The sequence below is a fragment of the Egretta garzetta genome, unplaced genomic scaffold (genome assembly GCF_000687185.1).
Source record: "Egretta garzetta isolate BGI_Z169 unplaced genomic scaffold, ASM68718v1 scaffold85, whole genome shotgun sequence".
NCBI classification, from domain to species: Eukaryota; Metazoa; Chordata; class Aves; order Pelecaniformes; family Ardeidae; genus Egretta; species Egretta garzetta.
Window position 1 is genome coordinate 2,896,150 of NW_009259718.1, and position 24,001 is coordinate 2,920,150.

General features: G+C 39.1%; 1 protein-coding gene across 2 annotated transcripts in view; it reads right to left on the bottom strand.

The window, feature by feature from the left end:
* MAN1A2 (mannosidase alpha class 1A member 2) overlaps positions 1-24,001 on the bottom strand; it is a 146,171-nt gene that overhangs the window by 5,202 nt on the left and 116,968 nt on the right. For both annotated transcript variants that reach the window (XR_004842056.1, XM_009639106.2), the window contains exons 10-12: positions 17,726-17,945; positions 9,381-9,553; positions 1,073-1,188 (exon numbers count right to left, since the gene is read on the bottom strand). Coding sequence is in view for 1 of the 2 variants with exons in the window: in XM_009639106.2 (XP_009637401.1) it covers positions 1,073-1,188; positions 9,381-9,553; positions 17,726-17,945 (509 nt within the window). In the remaining variant the exon portion in view is untranslated. The remainder of the gene's footprint in view (positions 1-1,072; positions 1,189-9,380; positions 9,554-17,725; positions 17,946-24,001) is intronic.

Here is a 24,001-nt window from a genome sequence, read left to right on the forward strand (position 1 = left end):
GGGGGGGGGGGGGGGTGAGTAGAGTGAATACAGCCAGCTCGGACACTTTTCTTCCAAAAGTGGGCAATTCACAAGATTTCAGGGAGGTAACCCATACAGGCATCTTGGTAGATTTCAATGCCAGAACTATAATACCAAATTTGCTGATGCAACTTGAGTATCAAGAAAATTGTCACACATTAGAAGACATTGCTTCATAATCAAAACCCCAGAGTGATCACAACCATGTGACAAAAGAGTGCTCTTGATAGCTGTTTTGTGTCAGTGATGAAGGAGATGAGTAGCCATGAGACACTAGCTCAGTTTTAAAAACGTTTCTTTCTTAATACAATCCCCATAACATATACCTATATTTATACTAGCTATTGTATGTATCATCTCTGTAAGTTAAAGGTTATGGCATATTCTACTATATGTTTTTGTTATTAATTAAAAAGAAACACGATGGAAGACCAATGACTTTGAACATTTTACCTTGAACCAAATATGCAACAGAGTGCATTAGCTTCTGCAGGGTGGACTACAGGTGTCCTACCGATTTGGCTGAATTGAAAATATTTAAGTATGTAAGAGATTATAAAATGTGCCTGATATTCTTGCTTACAACAGAAAGCATTCTATAAAAATATGTTGTGGGATAAATACAGAGAAATCATCCAAGGGCATTTACTCCCTTCCAGTGATACAAACAGGAGAAACAGGTTCTACAATATCAGAGCATGGCATACACTTGTATAAGACATGTCAAGTCAGTGTATGTAAAAAAAACCAAACCAGTATTTTGCAAAGGGCATTTCTTAAAAGGAGATAACCTCTCCTCTTCTGTGATGCCAGAAGTCAAATAAAAGTCTCCAAAAATAAAGCACTCTCAGTGTAAGCTTCTTCTATGGAAATTCTGCTTGTATTTTCTGCTGGTAAAATGGGCTGATCTGGGACCCTAAAACTGGGAAAAAAAGAAAGCCCAAACCATAAACCACCCTAAGAACACAAGAGATTATTTGTTGAGCCACCACATTCTTCTAGAGATAGATGCTAGATTTTACAGGGAGATGCAAGAGCGAAGAGAACTTACTTCAAAGTTTCAGCAAGGAAAAAGCTCTGCTGTACGTCGTCATATGTAGGAGATGAGGAATAGACATCCTTGACACCAGAAAAGCCACCACTGACTCGGCAATACTTGTCAATTGCCTACAAAGAGGAAGGAAAAGGAGAGTTTAACTGTTGAGCAAAATTTGGAAACGTTAAAGGATCAGTCTTGATCAACAAAGGAGGTAGCTCTTTCTGCGATGCATAATCTGTTGTGAATCTCCTTGTCAGAGGATGCTGTGGATATTAACAGTTTACACTGACCAAAAAAAAAATAAAAAGGGACTGGACACACAGAGAAGTAAAACCCCTCCAGGGCTACTAACGACACCACATTTGGCAAACGTATTCTGGGGAAGAATACTTTCTTTCCTGGGTATTTACTGTTGACTGATATTGATGACTGGACATGGATGCAGTAGACTTGCTCTGAGCTGGTACGGCTTCTCATAGGTAACACTGACTGGACATCCATCAGTCAATCAACACAACATGTGCTATGAGATGCACAGGAAGATGACAAACGACCCTGCATTTTGCAGCTGGAAGAGTGTGAAGAGTTCTAGGAACCCTGTGACTAGTAGCTAGTCTTACTAGGGACTTACTGAAAGTAGGAATAAAATACTGTACTCATCTTTAGGGACTGTTGGTTTCATCTTATAAACTCTTCTAGCTGCTGCTTTCTCCCCACATTTCCATCTCCTACATGTGCTCTTCTCTGTTTCCCCTTTATACAGTTGAAACCCAAGTCAGCTTGTGTGCTGGACTGCAGGAGAGCTCTTTATCTTTAAAGCATGAAGTTTAAATCCATAAACATTCCATGCAGAAAGGGGCCAATGGATCCGTGATTCACAAATCACCCAGCTAGTCAGCTCCAACACAGTACTGCAAAAAGCACAATGGAAGAGGAGGAGACTGGAAAGAATGCGTTAGTAGCTCAGAGCACCTCTCGCCTACGCCTTCATTATTCCACTCACATGCACGACCTTACAGCACACAAGGATATCAGCCATTAAAACCGGCCCCAAAGAAATTACTCTGAAATGATTCACAGGTTATTTGTGCTTCCCTGCTGCTTTGGCAGTGCTTCCTCAGCAGACACCAGCTCTTTTAATAGATTCACGCAGGGACAGAAAAGACACTGTGATGAAGGAAAATGTTTGGCTCAGGATGTCTGTCATTACCAACTACTGAATGTAGCTACCTGTAGTTCAGTAATCTATGATTCAGCCTGTTAGCCTGCATGAAGTTTCTCTCTGCATGATGCTTTAGGCCCAGATTTTTGTTAATTCTGATTTTTGCCCGTTATACTCAACAGAAGCTGAGGGGAGTCAAGGCAGGGGAACAAGTAAGTTTTGAATGATGTCCCTTTTTACGCAGAGAAAACAAATCCAATCAAAATTAACTCCTCAAGGTCCCTACCATAGCCTTTGCACACTAGAAATACTGGGAAACAAAGGGAAATTTTCCATTGGACACATACATGAAGAATGCTGGCAAATGCCATCATTGAAATCAGGATGAAAAGTGAAAAGGCAAATGACCAAGGTACCTAGGACAGTAGGTCACAGCATAGGTACTAAGGTACTACATGTAGTACTAAGGTACTACAGCTAACCTCCTCCTAGTATACACTCTTACCCCATGGAAATGTGAGGTAGTTCAGGTGCAAAAGAATAATCCAGACTGTAGAATCTTTCAAATTTCTGAAGACCAAGATTTTTAAAGAAGCAAGAGGAGAGACTGGCAAAAGGATGTTACTGGAATGGCCGTGGCTCTAGAGCCTGAGCTTATGCCAAGAAAGGTACAGTCTTTCTTGGCAAAATCTAATTCTCGCTGTAATTCCTTATCTCAAGTGGAGATCTCTCCAAGTTCAGATGGAAATGCTCCCTTTTTTGTTGGGACTTGAGCCTAAAAGGAGAAAGCGTCTGGCTGAATTCCTTTCAGAGTTGGTTACTGGTACAGGCTAGGGCTACACTGAGACTATTCACGTGTTGGGATTTGGGTTGATCAGGTTTTCTCTACAATCTGGAGAGAAAGGTGTGACACATCTTGCCCAACAGCATCACATGCATGACAATTGCATGACAACTGCATGACAATCTCTTCCTTTGTCTGCACACTTTGCACACCGCACGTGATGCTAGCTATCACATGGCAGCCAAACAACAGCAAAATTGATTGCTTGGCTGACTTCTTTAAAAAAAACCATACGCTGTTTATGGAACCATTTACATGTTCCTTCCTGTGAGTCCTGCACCCGCTAGGCAGGTGTCATATGAAAAAACAACAGCCAAAGCACTTTTGCATTCTAGGCAGGAAATGAAGTGCCTCCTCTTGCCACTATCCCCTTTTTTATAATACAGTAGAACACAACCTTGTCTCTGCTCTGGAGTGTGGCAAGACGGGGGTGGGAAGTTCCAGTGGTTACAATCCTGCCAGAATTTCTAGCATGCGGAGTCTGACCTTGCAGGCGTTCCTCTGGTCAACAATTCAGCAATCCAGACACTGTGTGCCACAGCTCAGACAGGAGAACCTTGTTAGTCATTGTGGCAAAATGAAAAGAAGGAACAATTGGTACCACTGTTAGGATATTCTCTCCCTCCTCCTTAAGAATTAAAATCCCAAGTCAGCGAAAGAGACACAACTTGTTTATTCTGGAGACTGTAGATAACAGATAGCACTGAGATCCTGCTCTGTGCTGTAGAGGTCTCACGCTTGGATAACTAAGTGCAACACTGGTGAAGCTAGCAGGCCTAGAAGCCTGAAGAAAGAAAACGTGTGATTTATATGGATTGTTTTTTTCCTACTATTACCAAGTAGTCTTGTATGTTCAGAAATTTCTCCCTGGGAGACAGATTCTGGCTAGACTGGAGTTCAGAGGATTTAGCCTAGTTGATCACAGATCTAGACACCGCAGGTAGTAATGAACTGTAGAGAAAAAATTCCTCTGAAAGATTGATTGCTATACAGCTATTCATCCAAATATGGATAAACAAATTGTCCTTGATTCAGAGGTGTACAGAACTTCAGAACGCTGAAAAGTTTGGTGCTGTAGACAAGCTGTTTAAAAGGCACCTGAAATTTGCCGTGTTCTGCCTTCACACAGATCTTGGGGTACTTGGTGCAGAGGCATCTGATTTGCCACCTGCATAATCTCTCACTCCAGAGCTGAAGACCAGTTTCCTTGATAAAATGATGCTAAATTTTTTGCACCCTAGAATACAGGGAAGTCCTAGATGACTGGAAGGGTATGCAGGTAACGCTACTATTATGAGACATGGGCAGGCTGCGTAATTTTAAGATGACTTACCTGATATTAGTCCCAAACAATTATGGAAACACATGTGAAGAAATCTAGAAGAATAAGAGGATAGCTGACACCAATCAGCATGGTTTTATAGAAGACTACCTTGGTCACAAGCTTGATTTAATTCTTTGAGGTCTACAAATTGGCAAATAAAGGTAACTGCTGAGGTGTAATAAACTTAAAATTTCTAAAGCGATTGACATGGTACCGTAAGACTTTATGATAAAACAAAGCAGCACTATACCATATCAGTATCACTACCTTAATTTAAAACTGACTGACAGTGCTCTAAGAATGAACTGTCACTGTAAATCGTCAACAAATCTAGCTGCTTCTCACAGAAATCCACAAGGAATGGTCTGAAGTTTTATCAGTCACTGCAACACTGCTGCTGGCAAAAATGACAGGTAAATAACAGCAGTCAGTGTAATCTGGCAGTAACTGGAGCCCGAAGTAAATGTGTTTCATATAACCAGGCACATAATCCTAAATCTAGACATACAAGCTGTATAACTGGAGAACCAGATTAGCCTGGAAAGTAGAGACACTTAAACAAATTCAGTGGCCACATGAGACAATCCAGTATGAGCTCCTGCTAGGATGTTGTGGCAGGTGCACACACAGAGATAGTAAACGGTAGTAGGGATATAATTTTACTTTTGCACAGGGCTGTGTATAATGACAAAACTGGAATATGCAATTCTAGAATTCATTTTTTAAAAAGGATGATGAACTGACATGCGTTACAAACATTTGGAGAAAATGCTTTACAGTGAGAGACAATACAATTTGGTTAGCATCTTAAGTAGACTCAGTAGTAAGCTTATTACAATCCATGAAAACTCTTTGGAAAGAAAACACGGGGGAATAAAAGGCATTTTAATATGGTACAGGAAGTCATAGGAAAATCTAGTCATTGACAGCTGAAACTAGACAAATTCGAATGGGAAAGCACAATAATTAAATAATGGAACAAGCTACCAGAAGAACTGGATTTTCTAGTTCCCTTTATTCAAACCAAGAACAGAAGAATATGCAATAGCGTACTCTTGCCAAATACATACGTCAGCTCAAAAATGATGCAAAGTGAAATTTCCAAGCCTGTGACATACGGGGAGGTCAGAGTTGATCTAAGCCCTTTGGAACTAAAATTGGGAGTGCCTCTAGATCAGACCCGAGCTCCTTCAGTTCCTCTGAAGGTGTTTTTGTGGTTGCATGTGTGACTCGACTATGTCAACAACATGCTCATAAAAACTGTGCCAGTTTCTTCATCAGCTTCCCTCCCCAAAGTACCTCTCTGTGGTACTCACAGCTGCCAACCCATGAGCTGTGAAACCATGTTTCTTTCACCTCCAGCCTATGCCTGGCTCTTTTCTGTCTACTTTGCTTCACTACACAAGAGAGCTGTAGGTCCTTCCACTCCATCTTACTGTCAAGTCGAAAGCTAACCCAGATTTGTATATTTTTTGTATATATTATATTTGTATATACAAATATAATTTGTATATTATTTTCACTGTAAGTAGAAACTCTGAACGAACTCTGCAGCCTCCATGGTGCAATCCTACTTAGTCAGATATGGAAGTCCCCAACAAACAGTTGAACCCTTCATTCACACAGCTTAGATTAGTAATTGGCTTTACATGCCTATTGTGGAGTGGTGGCTTTTACTGCTTTCAAATAATTAGCTTAAAATGGATTTTAGTAATTTTCTGTATTTACCCTGAGTATCTTGCACGCGTATTTCTGTAATATTTCAGCCAGCCCCCCAGCTGGGGCCCATCATCCAATTTGGCTGGCCCAATACAATTGAGATGAATGTGGTCTCTAGTGCTAAGTATAGTAGTAGGGAGAATTAGCCTTTTTTTATTAGGAAAGAGACAGAGACCCTGTCACAGGGATTTATGATCACTAAGGGAATATAAGATTCAACTTCCTGTTTTTTCCACACGGATGCTGGATTTGGAGAGATGTGACAAAATAGGTCTTGATCAAAGCACAACACCTGCACTAAAATGCCCAAGTTTTGTCCAATAATCTAGATAATAAAGCCAAAAAGAAGCTGCCAATGGTGAAATAGATAAAGAAAGTACAGTACAAAGATCTGCATACACACACAATGCAGCCCTCCGCGCAAACTCCCAATGATAAGAGGCAGAGAAAGGTCTGGGCTGGGAGTGCTAAAGAAACCTAGGTAATGCAGTATACTTAAAAGCCAGGTGGTTCTGCAATGTATCCTGGATCATCTCTGAAGAGTTCTTGAAATGACAGAAGCAGACCAAATCCATTCGGGTAGGGATGTATTCATCCATTCAAAGAAGCAACCAAGGGAAACTACCAAGAACTCAGTCATCAAACACCAGGTTACACCAGGTTCAATGTAGAAAAATAAGACCACGTAGAACTCTGAAACAAAACTCAGTTTCCCCAAAAGTTTAAAAGAACTACTAGCCTTCTGATGAAGAGACTTATCATTCACCATAAGAAGTCTGTAATACAGATTTCAAAGTACACTTCAGCAGTTGAAAGGCAAAACGAAAGCGAATATAGACAGTGTTGTATCAGAGCAGCAAGCCAACTGCTCTGTGTGTCCTACCGGATTCTTCTTTATTTATAAATGGAGAAATAAACACAACTAGAGCTGCGTATGGTAGGGAAAAAGCGAAAGCAGCAAGTAGGTGTGAGGACTAAACACGAGAACTTATCTATATGCAGGGAACAGAAAATCCTGGGGAATGAAAAGCTTCCCAAGCTTCTGTGTTAGTATGATGGTGGGGGAAAGAAAATTTGTACTTGTGGGAGGGAGGAGTATGTAGAACCATTTACAAAGAGTTCAACAATATTTTATGGCTATGTAATTGAGGAAGCAAGCAGGAAAAGGCACTCTGTAAGGACAGAGGCAGTTAAGCACATGGGCTGCTTGACTTACACAACCTTGATGCAGGTTGACAGAAGGATAAAATAAAATCCTACCCTGCACAGAGAGAAAATTGGAGGCAGGGGAGGAGGAAGGGAGGGTTTGATTTGAAACCATTAATGGGGACCACGATATGAAGGCAAATGGAGAAAACTGAACAAAATGCAATTCAAAGACATGCTTTGCAGTGCGCTTAAGAGAGAGATCCTGTCCTGAAAAACTTATATATGTAAAACCTTTAACCTAGTGCAAAGGACCCAATCCCTGCCATAGCTTCTGACAGGAGCTGGTGTTAGATCAGCAAGCATTTGTAGTACACACACTGGCAAGGAGTAGGTTACTAAATCCGTTTCTTTGTCATTTTAGAAAAATGCATAGTTTGGGCAGGAGGGATGATGTGACTCAAGTGTTTGATGTTTTGGAGAAAGCAGCAATGCATTCTGGAATACAAATGTGACAGATGTGGAACCTCTCTCCAGAATAACATAATGTTGGTTATAACAAAAGAGCCTACAAGGTAAAACCAAGCCATGACTAAGACATAATTTTAAAATACTTGGACTCTTCTACATGATTGTGACTGCACTGAGGGAAGGATAGGGATGAGCTCAGCTAAATATTCTGAACCTGCATTAACTATCTTCCACCTGATGAGCAGATCCACATTTCTCAGCAGACCTCTTGCTCCAAGTACTTTTTCTGGGTCTCTTGCCTCTGGAGCAAAACTGGTTTTCACCTGCAGAATAAAGTTTCTCATGGTTCTTGGTTCATGTCTACCTTTGCTCTTCTCTCATCTCTTTTGGCTGTACTCAAAATATTTCATTAGTGTCTTATCTTTAATATTTATGCTCATCTCTGAAACGGGCTTGGAACTGCGTTTCCAAAGACTGCTGGAGCTGTAGCAGGGAGGTGGAGGAGCTGCAGTAATCCAATGGCCACTCAGATCTTGAAGATGATCAGAAACAGCTTGGCCAGCAAATGAGTTTTGCACAGCCCCAGTACAGACCAGCAGGTGGAAGCAATGAGAAACATGAGACCAGAAAAGGCTCACAAGTTCAGCCCTAGGAAGCATAAAAGGAGAAGTCTTTTGGGAATTACAAATAATTTTTACAATTAGAATATTATACTGCCACATGAAAAATGAAGCCTAGTTATTCATATAGCCCATAATCTATGACTATCAAACAAAGGAGTTACCCATCTATGTACAAAGGATGAATGAAGGAAGGCCATGAGCACAGGTCTGCTTCGAGAGTCTTACAATGAATTTGGGCTTCTGTAGACCAGTACAAGCATTTCCAATGAAAAAGACTCAGAAGCACTTTCACACTTGGGAATTTGATTAAAACACACAACTAGGTTTAAACCCAGGAAAGCAACTACACAAAAAAAAAAAAGCAATAATCTCTAAAATGCCTTAGCAACAATTTTTAAGTTCTGCCTCATGTGCCATTACTTATTCACTTCCCTTTCTGGTCTACTGCTAGTGATGCAATTTTTTGTTGTAATTGAGTAAATCTTAACTGACTTGCAATTTTTTTTCCCTTCCAATCAGACAACTAAGAAAAGAAAGAGCCATGATACCAACCCACATATACATATGGTACATGCTATCTACTCTACAAACCATCTGAGAGCAGTTGTCCTACCACAAGTGTTTTAACAGTTGACCAAGAAGGGACCGTAAGAATAGTTTTGTCTTTTAATCTAAACTGAGTGCTAACACATGCTTAACAAAGTTATTTATAATACACTTTCATTTCCCAGGATAAATTACCTCGCTTGAGGGCTGTGGACTACTGATAACAGTAGGAGTCATGACCAGTGGATTCTATTTCCATGCCTGAAACCCATCAGCTGTATAATGCTGAACACGTTTCTCATCTGTGCATCTGATTCAGCAGTTGTGAAACAGGAATAATGACATGCACCCCCATATGTACCCTGGTTTACAGGAACTTGTGAAAATCAGTTACCATTTCAAGTGTTTCCGTACCACAAGATTAAAGTGACTACTAAAGGAAAATACACAGAATTAATTTACTGACAGATAATTAATACATTTACCTGTGTTGCCTCCCAGCCCCACTGCCTGTACTTGGGATCGTGGGTGAATCTCCACATATACCAGTAGGTCTCAATCACCTCTGGTCTTAGGATGTAATACTTCTCATTCTGCCGCACTGCCACTGCCTCTACACCACCATCAAATTTGAATGCTTCTGGACCCAGCTTTAATGCTGCAGAGGAGAGGAAGGAAAAAAAAAAATAAAAAAAATAAAAAAAATAATTCCATACCAATCTTTGCAGGAAGGGTGGGCTAGGAGACTGCTATATCCCAAGCATATGAGAAAAGCAGAAAGGAGCTCATCTTTAAGCAGTCTCATAAATATTTCCTATTGTTGAGGCCTATAATTTTTCTTATGAATAATTTATCCAATTCCTGTGAGAAAACTACCTATCTTGACAGGAGTACAGTAATCCTCTTGAAAATTAATGAAACATTAAGAAGATAAACACATTAATACATTCAACTATAGGACAAAATTGAAGTGACCAACATCAGTTAACCAAGCAAAAGAAAAAAAAAAAAAAGAAAGGGTCAACAGAGGTTTTGATGTCCTCTGATGCCACCCAGCACAGCAGGAGAAGATCTTAGAACAAAACCAGGTACCACCATCTGAAATAACCTGCATCTTTATCCAAACTCTCTTGGTTTAGGGAAGTGCTGTTAGGCCACCGTAACTGATGTGCTTCATAACATGATTCTCAAGTAAAGGGTTTACAGCTAGGCAACGAAAACTTAGCCACACCTGAAAATAAATCTCTGAACTAAGAGATTCACTATTTCAGCCCTTAAAGGAAGCTGTAATGGCTCTGTGCCAGCACCTGGAAGATTATTCTTATAAGAAGGAGGTACCTGTAGAAAAAATGTCCATAATATGAAGATGCAATTACATTGTTTTTTATTATACAGCTACACATTATTCCTCAAATTTGACATAAATAATGCACTCTTATCTACAGCTGCACCCCACCCTTTGCTTTGGCAGAGAATTTTTAAGACACTGAACTTTGAAGCTGCACTCGAGCTTTAAAAATTATCAAAGCAATTAATCGTGCAATTCCTATGGACTAGAGACTCAGATTAACCATGGTCTCATGAGTCTGAAAGGGGAACCTTAGAGTACTACAGTGAAAAATATGAGCACCTCCCAGTGTGTGCCCCAGCAGAAAATCTCAAAAAAACGTTCCTTAAACTTTTTGTTTCAAGGGAATATGACTCTGGATGCCAACAGAAAAAAAGCACCACTCTCTGCTTCAGGCACATGTATGGAAAGGAAAACTCCATCAAGAAACTTTCATGATTTTCCTTTCAAAATGGGCCATTTTATCAGTTTCAATAAAAAAAAAAGATTACAAATTCTACTGCAAAAATCATGACATTAGATACAGAGTTCTACCTACCCAAAATTAAGATGACAAGAATGACCATACCGGACCAGATTTAAGTTCTGTCTGATCCAGTATCACATCTCCAACAATGGCCAATATCAGACAAGGATGGGGAAGAGGAAGAACAGGCCAAGTATATGAGATACCTTTTTCCAACTTCTTTACCAGTCTCCAATTTTTTTGACCTCAAGGCTTCTCCCAAACTAGACATACTTTTTAATGTAGACAGTAATTCCTAATAGATTTCCCAAGTACTTATCTGGTGTTTCCTAAACCTGTGTAAGCCTTAAGCATCCAAAACAACCTCTGCTAAGAAGTTCCACATCTCTAATACCTCCTTGGTATAGAACCAATTTTTTTTGTTCTTTTCCATTTTCAGCTTCAACAGTCTCTAGGTCTTGTCTTGGAGAAGAGTGTGAACAACTCATTCCTATCCACCCTCTCCACTTGCCTAGTGATTTTGAAAATCTGTTGTACCTACCTAAAATGTCCCTTTTCCACATTGAACAATACTACCCAATTCATTTGTTCCTTGAATGGAAACCGTTCCATGTCTTTAGTTTTCCTTCTAGCCTTTCTCTGCAACTCTTCCAGTTCTACTATATCCTTTGTGAAACAAGAGGACCAGCCTGAATACAGCACTAAAATTGTGGACAAGATTAATACAGTGACATAATGACATTTTCTATTTTGCTCTTTCTCACTTTGTTTTTCCTGACTGCTACTGAGCTGACATTTTCATAATCTCAAGAGCAATTTCCCGAGTTGTAATGGTCAGTTAAGAGCTCATCAATTTATATATGAAGTTAGGAATAATTTTTTCATAGGTGCCTCACTTTACATTTAGCTACACTGAATTTAATTCAGTAAATGATTACACAATTACTCAACCTCATAAGGTGCTTGCGTAATGTTTTCAACTTTCTTTCATCCTTGCTATCCCGAATAGCTTTTTTCTTAGTTATTATCAGCACACTTCCCTTACTGTTCCTGCCCTTTTTCTGATCATTTATATATGTGTATATATGTACATATTTTTATTTATAGATACATATATATACATATATAAATATAAACATACTCTACATTTATACACATATCTGTATAAATATATATTAAATATATCAGAGTACCACTGGTTAACCACCATTTGTCCATTGTAAGAGCTGACTATTTACCTCTACCCTATTTGTTATACTACAACGATTTTTTTTTTCTCCATGCAGGTACTTGCTGCTTATGCTGCAGCTGCTTAATACCCTTAAAGGGCCTTAGTAAAGAACTTTCAAAAAAGCCTTTTGGAAATCAGGTAAACCACATCAGCCGTATTACTCTTATCCACCAAAGCAGCTAGATTTCAGGAAGTTCTTGGTGATGCATCACCTCCAGAAACTGTGACACTGTCTCTTCCCTTGGAGCCTGCTGGTGCATTAGATCTTTAATTATTTACTCATATCTACTTCTAACATTATTGGGTGCTGCAAGAAATCCACCCAAGGATGTGTGACCCCTGCATAACTGTGACAATCTCACTGGATTTTTATCTGAAACTGAAGATGTGAAATTAATCACAGCACTTTTACTAATAGCTGACTAAAGTAAAGAAGCTACTATGAACATAGTATGAACTACGAACATAGTAGCTTTCAGGGGAGCATTCTTCTAAGCAAAGAATCATCTAAGGCCATTTTACAATGCTATAGTGGTCACACTTTAATACGGGTATTTTAGTATTAATGGGGCTGATAGGCTCTAGTCTAGGCAGGGAGAGCAGGTGAGAAACAATTTCACACCATAGTGCAAAATTGCAAAGCTAATCCAGTACCATTTTAAAAGACATTTTAACTGATTTAAAGTTGACTTCAATGAGAGCTGTATTTAGCACTGCTGAAAATAAGGGCAAATCCTCAGACTTCTAGATAAATATTTATTATTTAGAAATATTTTTGAAAACACTGTTTAATTTTTTGTGTGTTCCTTTAAGACTGCAGTCAATCTAGCAATAAATTTCCTGAAAGTAAGAAAGGATACATAATTATAATAATACTTTCTAGGCTCTAACTTACATAACATTTGAGGAAGAGAACCTCCAAGATACTTTTGTTTGAGACTCTCTGAACCATTCCATCAATGCACATTGTTATTTTATACTTCTCATAAAAAAAAGTAATTACTCTCGTTTCTTCATCTTTGCCTGTGTAGCTGCTTACTGAGTGTCTTGGGACAGAGACAACATCTACTCATACCCTTGCAATGTCTCAGCTGAAATCTTAGTCATCTGGCTTATTCTGCATTGGAATTGTCACACATACAAAATCAGCTAAAGCCGTACCCAGATTCTGAGAACAGTTCTTGTCAAGAAACTTTAAAGATGTGCAAAAAAATTCATCCTAAAATAATCTGTCCATAGTCAGTCAATACTTTGCATACTATCAGCTAATGGCTGGGAAAATTCTTATGTAGAAAGGATGGTGTATTTTACTAAAAATGCTGTGTGCTATAAATCAGCACAGGCTACCATCAATGTAGATAATTTTGCTTATTAATCTAACCTCTACAATACCTGTAAAGGTAATTATTCAGATTGATTTGTTAGTGGTTTCCTATTCTTTCAATTTTATTGGAGGTTTTTTTTTTTTTTTTAACCATTTATGGATTTTGCATTACCAGTTATTTTATGCTTTTGCCACAATTTCTCAGTGGTACCTGTGAAGCATGTAAACCAAAGAACTAATCCCCAGCAACTGGAACACCTCGAGATGTGCAGTCCACACACAAGCTTAAGCACTGAGAAAACTTGCAGCATAAGCACTTGAAGCTGTATTCTTTTAGCCTTATCAGTGCCCACTGACAGCATTATGATTCCTTGTGCTGTGCTGGTACATGGGCATACAGATGAGAGCATGCCTTCTATCTTTGGTTCTCTCAATCTTCTCTACAAATCGAGAGCACACTGGACTACAGAAAAATCCTGCAATCTCCTGTGATAGGATGGGAGATTCAGGGTGATTGCAAAAACCTATCAATAGCTTATGGTCCAAGAAAAAGGCAGAGTAGGTAGGAAAAAGAGGCATATGTAGATTACACACCACAAGACTATTCTGGTTACAGTTAAGTTTTCTGACTTAGACTGTCAATAAGCCTTTTCAAATCCTTGGGTGTTTCCAAGGGGTGCCACTTGATTCACAATTTCCTGAAGAGAGGAAGAGCCTTGGGGGTCTCATGCCAACAAGTTCAATGGATCCTGGAAACACAAATCCCTTTCTCAGAGGCAGATCAGAATCACTCCTGCACCCCCTGCCTTTACGTTCCAAGGACCATTAGCTCCCTCCAGCTGGTGAATTAGAAAGGCATCCTGCAGGGAGTGCTATAGGCTGACCATTAGTTTAAGCAGAAACTACAGGGATTTTCACAGAGCCAGGGCAAGGGCTGGCTCTCATTCCAATGGTGCCAAGGCTAAGGCAAATGAGCCAGTCTACAATGTTACTGTGCAAATCTGTGACCACGTGGGAACTTCTGCTAGTTACATGGCAAAGTGATTGCTGTTGCCAAAACAGAAAGAAAGGATGGGCAGTGGAGGGTATTTTTTCCACCAGTGAAGAGGTGAAAAAGCAGGATGCTTTTGTATCTGCAGGGTGGTCCTCAATCCTCCTGGCAAAACACACATCTTTTCATCATGTGTCTGCGGAACCTAAAAAAAGTATTTCAGTTGGAGAATGCATTAGAATAAATATGTTTGGGAGCACTGCAACCCAGCTAGGTTTGTGGGGGATTCTTGCAATACAATCTGCTCCTCCAGCTGTCACCTGGGAGAAGAGGGTGTAACTGCCTGCTGGGGCAACTGCTCCTAAACACCACGGAGATCTACTGCTGAGAGCACAAACTGGATGGTGACAGAATGCCTGACATCAAGGGGTAGACCAGAAAGCGGATAAGGATTCATGATGGCCTAAGACCTCAAGGGTCTTGGAAGTCATCAATAGAAGCAAATGCATCCAAGGGACCAGAGAAACAATGAGACTCTGAGCAATCATAATTCAACAGGTGACTTCTCACATGTTGTGACTTCTCAGTTGTGGTAACTTCAGTCCCAAAGGCAAGTAAATGAGGAAGAGAGGCAAACAGGCAAGAACAAGTGAAAGGGCTATATTAACTTAACAAAATAAGTAAAGTATTGTTTTGTTAAAGAAGGCTGAAGTCACCACAAATGCTCTGCCTTATAGAGCATGATTAAGTTTGATGACATGGTAATGTATGAGAGGGGAAAGTGACCTGAGAGGATACTATTATTGCCTTAAAAAAATCGTAATATATCAAGAATCTCCAGCCACAAATGTCATGGCAGAAAAACACCTCAATGCTAAATAGGCATGTGGACTGTCACTGCAAGACAAGACCATTTCATTTATTATCACACTGGCAAAATCTGTCCAGAACAAAGTTACTCCAGTGGAATTTATCTGAAAACCCAGAAGTCCTGGACCCTAAATCATCTGTCATGTCACCATGTTTATTTATTTAGGCAAGACTTGGAAAGCATGATTTCAAACCAGAATTTCAGGAGATGGTATTCAATGATTTATATAACATTATTGTAAAGACAGCATCAAATATAGAATTTGCCTGAAGCTTTCTAAAATATCAAATTCTTTTTTTTTTTAATCAGGCTTTCATATCTTCAATATGTGCAACAGGTTGCTGGCAGTTGGCAATACAATTGCCCTTCTTTTCCAGAAGTGCTTTTATTCTCTAAGTCCTGTTTTGATTTTGCTGAGACTGGACCTTGAAACAGCATTTGTTTTTACCACATGTTCAGGCCTTATGGAAATTTAGGTTGCCTCATAAAGTAGTATTTTTATACTAAAATATTATAAGACCAGGTATATACTGTAGTTTATTATGAGCAACCCTGGGAAGACACAGGGAAGGACAGCTCTGGTTGGTTTATCTGAAGAAAAGAGCTCTCTATCCTCAGCACATAGCCTCAGCACCTTGCTGTCTCCTCTGGGGACAGCAAATGGGGCAAGAGTTCTCCCAGGTCTTTATGAGAAAGAGATCAGGCTCTCCCCTTTGCAGACTGAAACATAAACCTACCAGCTGAACCAGGATGACTGACCGCCCTCTGAAAGAGTTTTTTTCTGCAACCAGCTAGTTCTGTCATTAAAGTGTATAATTATGCCTCAAATCCTGCTGTTAAGGCATAATGAAGAAGTTGACATTTTGCACGTAACAGTTCTTTATTTTCTTTGAAAAATCAGTCCAGGCAAAAAAAACCACCCACAAAAAAAAAAAATCCACATTCCTGAGACTGCATGACTGAACAAAAGAAAACTAGGGCATTGCAAATTTATAGCTGTCTGTACAGTTTTCAGTCTGTTTCTTCCATGTGTGTGTTCTTACACAGTCATTAAATATGTAACCAAAACTTTTATCCCCCCACCATCTTTTGACTTATTTAGGGTACAGAATAAACATCTGAAGGAATAAAATTAGGACTGCACAAACAACTGTAAATTTAACATTGCTTGTTTTTAAGTGTTGAATTAAACATTTAAATGCAGTTTTTCAGAATGCAACAATAGCTACTACATCCTACCTTTTTCCTTAAGCATCCCCATATTTCTTCCTTTTTTTTTTAATGCTGTTGCTACCCAGGTAAAAGTATCATTTATGTGATTCAATTCTTTAAAATGACAGGCAATTATACATTGATACTATGTAATCCTGTGAATAAATACATGAATTCTCATCTTAAAACCGCTTGAGTATTAGTCACCATTACTTCTACTAGGAAGTTATTTCAGCAGCTGACTTCTCTGATGGCTACACAAAGCCGTTTCCAATTTCCAACCTACATTTATTCATGGTGAGCTTACAAATCTTGCTCTTGGTACAACTGTGTTGTTTATATCTTAGAATAACTCTATTTCTTTTTGGTGTTTACCCCTTGAGAGGACAACAAATTTATTCCCTTCTTTGGCATTATTCTTCTAGTCTGAGCAGGCCGACCTCTCTTGTTTTCCCACTGTAAGATAAAAGTTCTGTTGCTCTAATAATTCTGTTGGTCCTTCTCTGCATTTGTTCTGCCTGAAATTCAGATTTGTACAGTGTATTCCGGATGACAAATCACAGGTAAGGTCTTCTAAGGCAGTTAATATTCTCTAATCTCTGATGAGAATTCTTCACCTGGTACAGACTAGGACTGCACTGGCATTTTTCCACTCCCAGTTCAGAGAAAGAGCTCCTGCCTTTTTTCTAGTGAACTACTTATTTCCCAAAGTCCAGTCCTCAAGATCTTCCTGTTTGCTATTCTGAGACTCTTCTGTTTTAATTGTGTCTTATGACTTTACAGCCACTGGAAGTGTAATCAGCACACTTCAGTTTTATGCATCAAAGTCACTGCTGAAGATGTAAAATAAACCTGGTCCAAAAGACTGAACTTGAGAAGCTTCCAGCCCAACAGTGAAGTCTGATATTGCCTCCTCACTAGTCAGGTCTTTGTCCATCTTACAGTTTGCATATTAATCTTCATCCTCTCTAGTTTAGTTGTACTTACCCAGAATGTACTATTACTAAAACTGGTAAAAGGTGTGTTTACAAATTTTTCACTGTACATAACTGTAAGAACAATATATATGAAACGAAAAACTGCCCTATATATCTGGGAGGACAAGAGTTCACACACACTCCTCCCTCCCTGCACCCTTATAACCTGTCTTAGCTGACTGACCCAAAAATAGGGATAAATGTGCAGGAAGGAACCATACAAAGTCTGGTCTTACATTTACTTACCATGATGTAGATCAGAAGTAAATACACGGCTGTTAAAAAAAATTATACTGGTATAAAACCAGTGGATGTTAGACAAGGCATGGGTTCATAACAAATCTTAAAAATAATGATGACAATTTCTGTATTTCAACTACAGATATAACTAGATTAGCAATATATCTTACTTGTCCTGTCATATGACTCATGACACGTATGTGCAATTTCAGCTCCAAGCTGCAAATAATGTCCAGCTTTATCATCTCTGGAACCATCTGCTCCAAGGGCAAACATTCCCCCTGCAAAACAGGTCAAATGGCCCATCTTTCTTTCAAGGTGCCCGTTCTTCCACTCCCCAATGAAGGTCAGTCCTCCATTGGACTTTCTGATGAGATGTTTTTCTATGGCCTACAAGAAGATTAGGAGAACTTTCAAATACTGTTTCACATGCAAGTTTTACACACTAACTCTCCTTCAAAGAATAAAGTACTGTTTTCAAAACAAAAAGAATTTTCTTTCAAATTCAATTCTGAACACTACAGGAACAAACGGCTATAAGAATATAATTTCAATGCACACACAAAAAAATACCCTAACTGCTAAATGCTGCTAATGAAACAAACATAGGAAAATCACAACACAGATAACACAGCACTTTTAGCTGAGAATTCAGCCCATATTTTTATGGCTCAAACAATGTTTGTCTACCTGTTAACTCTGAGGAGTACCTATTTGTTCTGCTGTACAATATGCGCATACTCAGAAAATACATCCATGTTGGAAACTTTTGGTCAGGAACATATGTAAAGGCAGCACCTATAATCTCGGTCAGTCTTTAATAAGAAGTGACAGGAATGCTCCAGCCACTTTTCTAGCTGCTTTTCCATAGCAGCTGTCTGATTGCACATGGTCAAAGGATGCATGCAGGTTAGAGCAGCTGTTCACAAAAAACATTATTATTTTATAGGTGATGCAACTGCTTCTTGTTTTTGCACATTTGCTTGAGACTTATAAATGGTATTCTTCAGGTAGTAGGAAGGAGAATACCTGATTTTACTTTCCAAAGTTTGCAAACTACATGGAACAACACATTTCCTTAAGCCTCTTTCAGAGAGGTTCACAACCCACACCAATCTACTGCAGTACTTATCTTTAACATTGGACAGTTTTTCTTGTAACTAGATTCTCATTACAGTTTGAGTCCTATAATAATAAAGACAATTATCTTCTTTACCATGGAGACATTATTCCTATCTTCTTTCCAGAAATCTCCTTTGTACTTTCACACATAACCATCTGATGGGTTCACAACTTCCTTCAAAGTGCATGACTCCAAGTGACTGACAAAGTGCAGTACTCCAAGGCTGATTAGAGCTGAAGGATTGAAGTGCCATTAAAAAGGCATTTACTACTCCTCTTGCCATCCACAAGATCTATTACAGAAGTAAATTACCCCCTCTCCATTACTTTCCTGGTACCTACAACAAATTACACCGCAAATGTCCACAACTGTGTATTGCACTAAAAGTAGATACTGAGCACACACAGGTAGATGACCCCACATATAACCAAAGCAGTTATCATGGATGTGGAGGTCGTATATGCTGCACACAGTTGTCTCCTTGCTATCTACACAGTGCAAACTATGCAGGTCACTACCTTACAGATTCAAGCAACAAATACATAAATTAATCAGCTTGCAACTTGCAATTCAGGTTTAAAAGTGGACAGTGAAATAGCTTTTCCCTCTAAATAAAGTGAGACTGTCTTTTGTTTTCAACAAAATGGACAAAAAAAAACTTCAAGCTCTTCTGTGACTGTAGCAGGTACTTCATTTTTTTTTAATTTTTTTTTTTAAGATGATGCTTAAGTGATACAGGACTGTTAAAGTATTGAACCCAGCAATATTTGATAACATGGAAGTCCTCCACCCAGGTACTGAAATAACATTTGACAGTCTTCCAAAGTTTTCTTCAACAAAAAACTTTTCTTAAAACAGAATTATTGAAGTTACAGTTAGAAAAGGCAGAATCTGTAGGATTAGGAGTCTCCTCAGGGGAAGACTAATATAAACAGTAATCTGAAATATTTGCATTTCTGAATACTGATGTGTTTCTGTGTGGTTTTATGAATATTTTCTTAGCTTGAGATGCTGCAGTGCTTGCAGCAACTTTTCCGAATGGTTATAGTGATGTGAATCTAATCCTCAGCAAAGATCTGGCAGTCCCCATATGGGCCAAGGTGAACACACTAGCTAAAAGCCAATGCAGCGGATTACAAGAAGACTATTATCATCAGTAGGGCCCTGCTCCTTACGTGCACTGTGGACTGAGCCACCATTTGGATGGTGAAATTTCTCCACTGCCTTCTACCAAGCCTGTGTGTTCTGAAGGTAACGGAAGACAAATGCTGGTCTGCATTCCTGTTGGGTTAATTTCTTCACCAATACCACTGACAGATCTGAAGTTTGTGCTTATGGCAGGATCCAGCAAGGAGAACGCAGAAATAATTGACAGGGAAGAAACTACTAAGTCTCTGACAGCTGCCAGAGTGGTTGTCTAACAATCATGCAAATTGGCATTGAGGACTGGCATGATACTGTGGCTTCTGCTGCTAGGGAGCCTGGTGTGGTTAACTGTATAAGCCCCATTTGTTCTGAAAGTACTGGTATAGGAATGATTGGATCTACTGAAAATTCTGCCACTGAAGATGACACTAAAATCCATAGCATTAGCTCTGTTGATTCAGTTATGCTAGACTGTAACAAAACAGATATTATGATGATTATAGGACTTTTCTGACAATAAAAGTTGGAGTCCTTTTTGAAGGAAAGCCACTTCTACTATGAAGAGCAAGAAGGCTTGAAAGTGTTTGCATTATTTATTTCCTGGAGGAAAATATGTTTTTTCCAAATGTTGTGTGAAATTCCCTTCTGAATTGTATCTTTTTGTAATTTTGTAGCTGTTGAAGAGTAAATGGTTACAAGGACCATTTCCAGGGGGACTAAATCACTGTGGTTGGCACCAGGAGAACCAGCAAAGGCCAAATTTATACACTTCTCCATGAGCTACTCCTTCACCCTGGACTTGCTTTCAGGGTTTGACTGAAGAACATCATCTAGGTGCAGCGTGCCCCTCTTCTGAACAGAGAACACATCTTCTGAGCTTGAACATCACTGTCTTGTGTAAGGGGTAGTTTTTGAAATCTGAAAAATCAAGTCCTGTCAGCTACTTAATTATTAAGTTACATCTTAAGCATCACAAAGGAAGCATCCCCAGAAAAGAAAATAAATGCAACCCTCTCAGAATACTTTATAATTCAACAACCCACTGCTTTCTAACTATATAAAAAGGACAATTAATATTTACAGTAATTAACAAGGAACAGCTGGGCATTGCTGGGAGCACAGCTTAGTGGACAAGAAAAGCTTGAGCAGGTCGGGACAGATGTGACATCTGTATCCTGGGCTGGATGCCTGGGGCCACGGAGCACCCCAAAGCAGTGACATCCAGCTGGGCCATGAGGAGTATATATGCACTAGAGTGGAAATGTATACCTAAGCTCCCAAAGAAAAGAGAGTTCACATCAACTAAGAGAATAACCAATGGAAGAACCTTCCTTAGTCTGTGAAATGCCCCAAACAATAGACCAAGATGTGAAAACAGAATGTTCTCTGATGTTCATGCTTTCTGTGATTTTTATGACTGTAAAAAAATAGCATTTTCTGAGCTGTCTTGCAGCAGTACTTGCTATGTTGTGATAGTGAAACATACTGCTGAATCCTTCTTCTAGCTATCTAGTGCTGTGCAATAAGAAAGAGTGAGGATCAAGTTCGTGAGCCTAACAGATTAGACTACTCAAGGCAACAGATCGAAAGGAAGCTTCCCTATCTTCCAGCTAATGTGAGAAAGAGAAAAGGCACTTTAAACCAGACTAGCTGGGAGGTCCACATGATGATGTTGAAAGCAAAGTTAAGAGGCCCATTCTCAATATTTATAACCACAAAAAATTCTCCACAAGTTTTGCAATTTCAGCTTTTATCACAGCCATGAATCTACATTTTAAGACATTGAAATGAAGTGTCCTTTACAGTGGAAGACTGCACTCATGTTCTATAGCATGGATAGCTCACGGACACAGACCTTGTTCACACTCTTGTTATGAAGTATGTGGCAACCTGTGTAAGGCTTCATATGCCATGGATTGGAAATTATGACATCTGAAGAACAGATGCTATCATCTTTCTTCCTCTTAACACCTCCAAGTAATGGGATATCACTGCCTGATGCAAGACTTGAGAGTGAGGGTATGGTTGACTGTCTTCTACCCTCCCACCTGTAATAAGCTAAGGAGGTGAAGTGTGGCTGGACAGAGACCTTCTTTTAGACTGATGGGTGCTGAGAACACTTCCAACTCCGTGCTGTGAGCAGGAAGAATGTATTTTACACCCTTCCCCTTCTGCTTGCATAAATGACGTGGAAAGCTTTTGCTTTAAGTTTTGAAAAACAAAGACAAGTGTCAGCTGTGGAGGAAGACTTATGTTATGGGTAACAACAAAAGAATGGTAAGGGAATGGGCTCTTAAAAATATTTTAAGATTTTAAATAAAAATTGAAGTCACAATGATGTAAAACTAATCCTAATCACTGACTCTTTGCCCATGTCTTTTAGTGTCAAGTAAGACCTGGGATAAACACAAACCCTGAACCAGGAGGATGTTCCACAATGCATAAATCAGTACAGTTCATGCAGAATCAAATGTACAGGGGTGGGTTGAGCCAAGAGAAAGCCAAAGAGGAAACCATCTGATGCTTGCACTGCAGGTCTTATCACACGTGAAGCTGGAGCAGCTCAGCTCTTTCCACCTCCTATCCACAGTGTTTTTTCATTTGGTCTCAAATTTGCTTAGCTGTGTCTCCATTCAGAGACAGAGATTTGCCCATATAAAATGTTTGCACGACTGGGCTTACAGTGAAGGGGATGAAAAGGAAAGTTTATTTCCTCTAAGTGCTCACAGTTTAGGAATCAGAATAAATATTTCAACAGTAACCACAATGGATGTTAAACATCAACTGCTAAACATTTTTAAACCCACAGGACCCAGTAAACTGTATTTTAGACTATTAAAATTACTCAACTAATGTTTTGAACTACTAATGTTAACTTTAACAAACCCTGGAAAGCTAAGGAAGTTCAAAAGGGCTGGGAAATAGCTGATGCTTTAACAGTATTTTAAACATTAATAGAACAATCACATAAAATGAATGATGTGGTTTCAAAAATAAAAGTCTGACTGACAAGTACATGCTGATATTAGAAACATTAAGAATTGCCTTGGTATTGTACAAAATATTAGTCCTAAACAAACTCAAGGCAGCACATATGAAGTAGATTAAAAGTTGGCTTGCTAGAACAGTTCAAACAATTGTGAAAAATCCTCATCCCATGAAGATTCTGCAAAGATACTTTTATTCAATGCTAGGCAGCATTTCTACCAATGAGCTGTAAGAAACAAATGCTAAAAAGAATTTGCAGATGACACAAAAATTGATGGAGCTATAGATAGTGATAAAGAAAAAGTCAGTCCTGTGAAATCATTCAGAACGGTGACAAAATGGGGTTTGCCTGAACAATTGTGTTTTAATAGAGATAAGTATAAGGTCACACATTAAGGAATCAGGAATGTCAATCACAGTAGTAAGAAAGCATTAAATCAAAAAGACTATAACCAACTTCAGAGTAAAAACAACTGGAAAGTGGATGACAGCGTGAGGCAAAGGTTAAGAGTGCAAACACAGCTCTTGGCTGGCTGAAGAGAATACTGAGAAGAAACCAGGCGATGACATATTAGAACCACCACTGCATTCTTGTTTCCATACTGAAGACATTGTAAAGTACTTAGAAAAAAGCTTAAGAAATAATTCAAAATCTGTTTTATATCATGAGACTAAAGAAAAGAACATGTTTGTCCTTCAGGAGAGAATGCCTATTGTACCTTTGTTAGTAAGCAGTTACATGATGCAGTTAAGGGAAAGAAGAAGTTTCAAGCAGCTGAAAGCCAAATGTTAACCAAACTCAGGTCAGGAATAAGATACAGTACAGCTTCAGAGCAATTTTGGACTAGAACTTAAACTATCTATCTTTTAAAATGTGGATTCTGAGAGCTCCAAGAACAAGGCATTTTGCTTTAGGAGACCGTGCTAAAACTAAGCTTTTAAAAGCGTGGGTTGAAAGAAACACAACATGCAGGGCATGGAACAAGTTAGGCATCAAGCACATATCTGTGCTTGGATAAGACTACACGGTCCCTGCTGCTGTTGGTACCACAGCTAACTTGACTAAAACTAGCTTAGTTACTCTCTATGTGTCTTAACTATAGCATAGGCACGTTGGCATATATGTGCACAAGCAAGCCTGATGAAAGATCCTGTGTATGGGGAAACTAAGAACGTAAGAGCTGGGCAG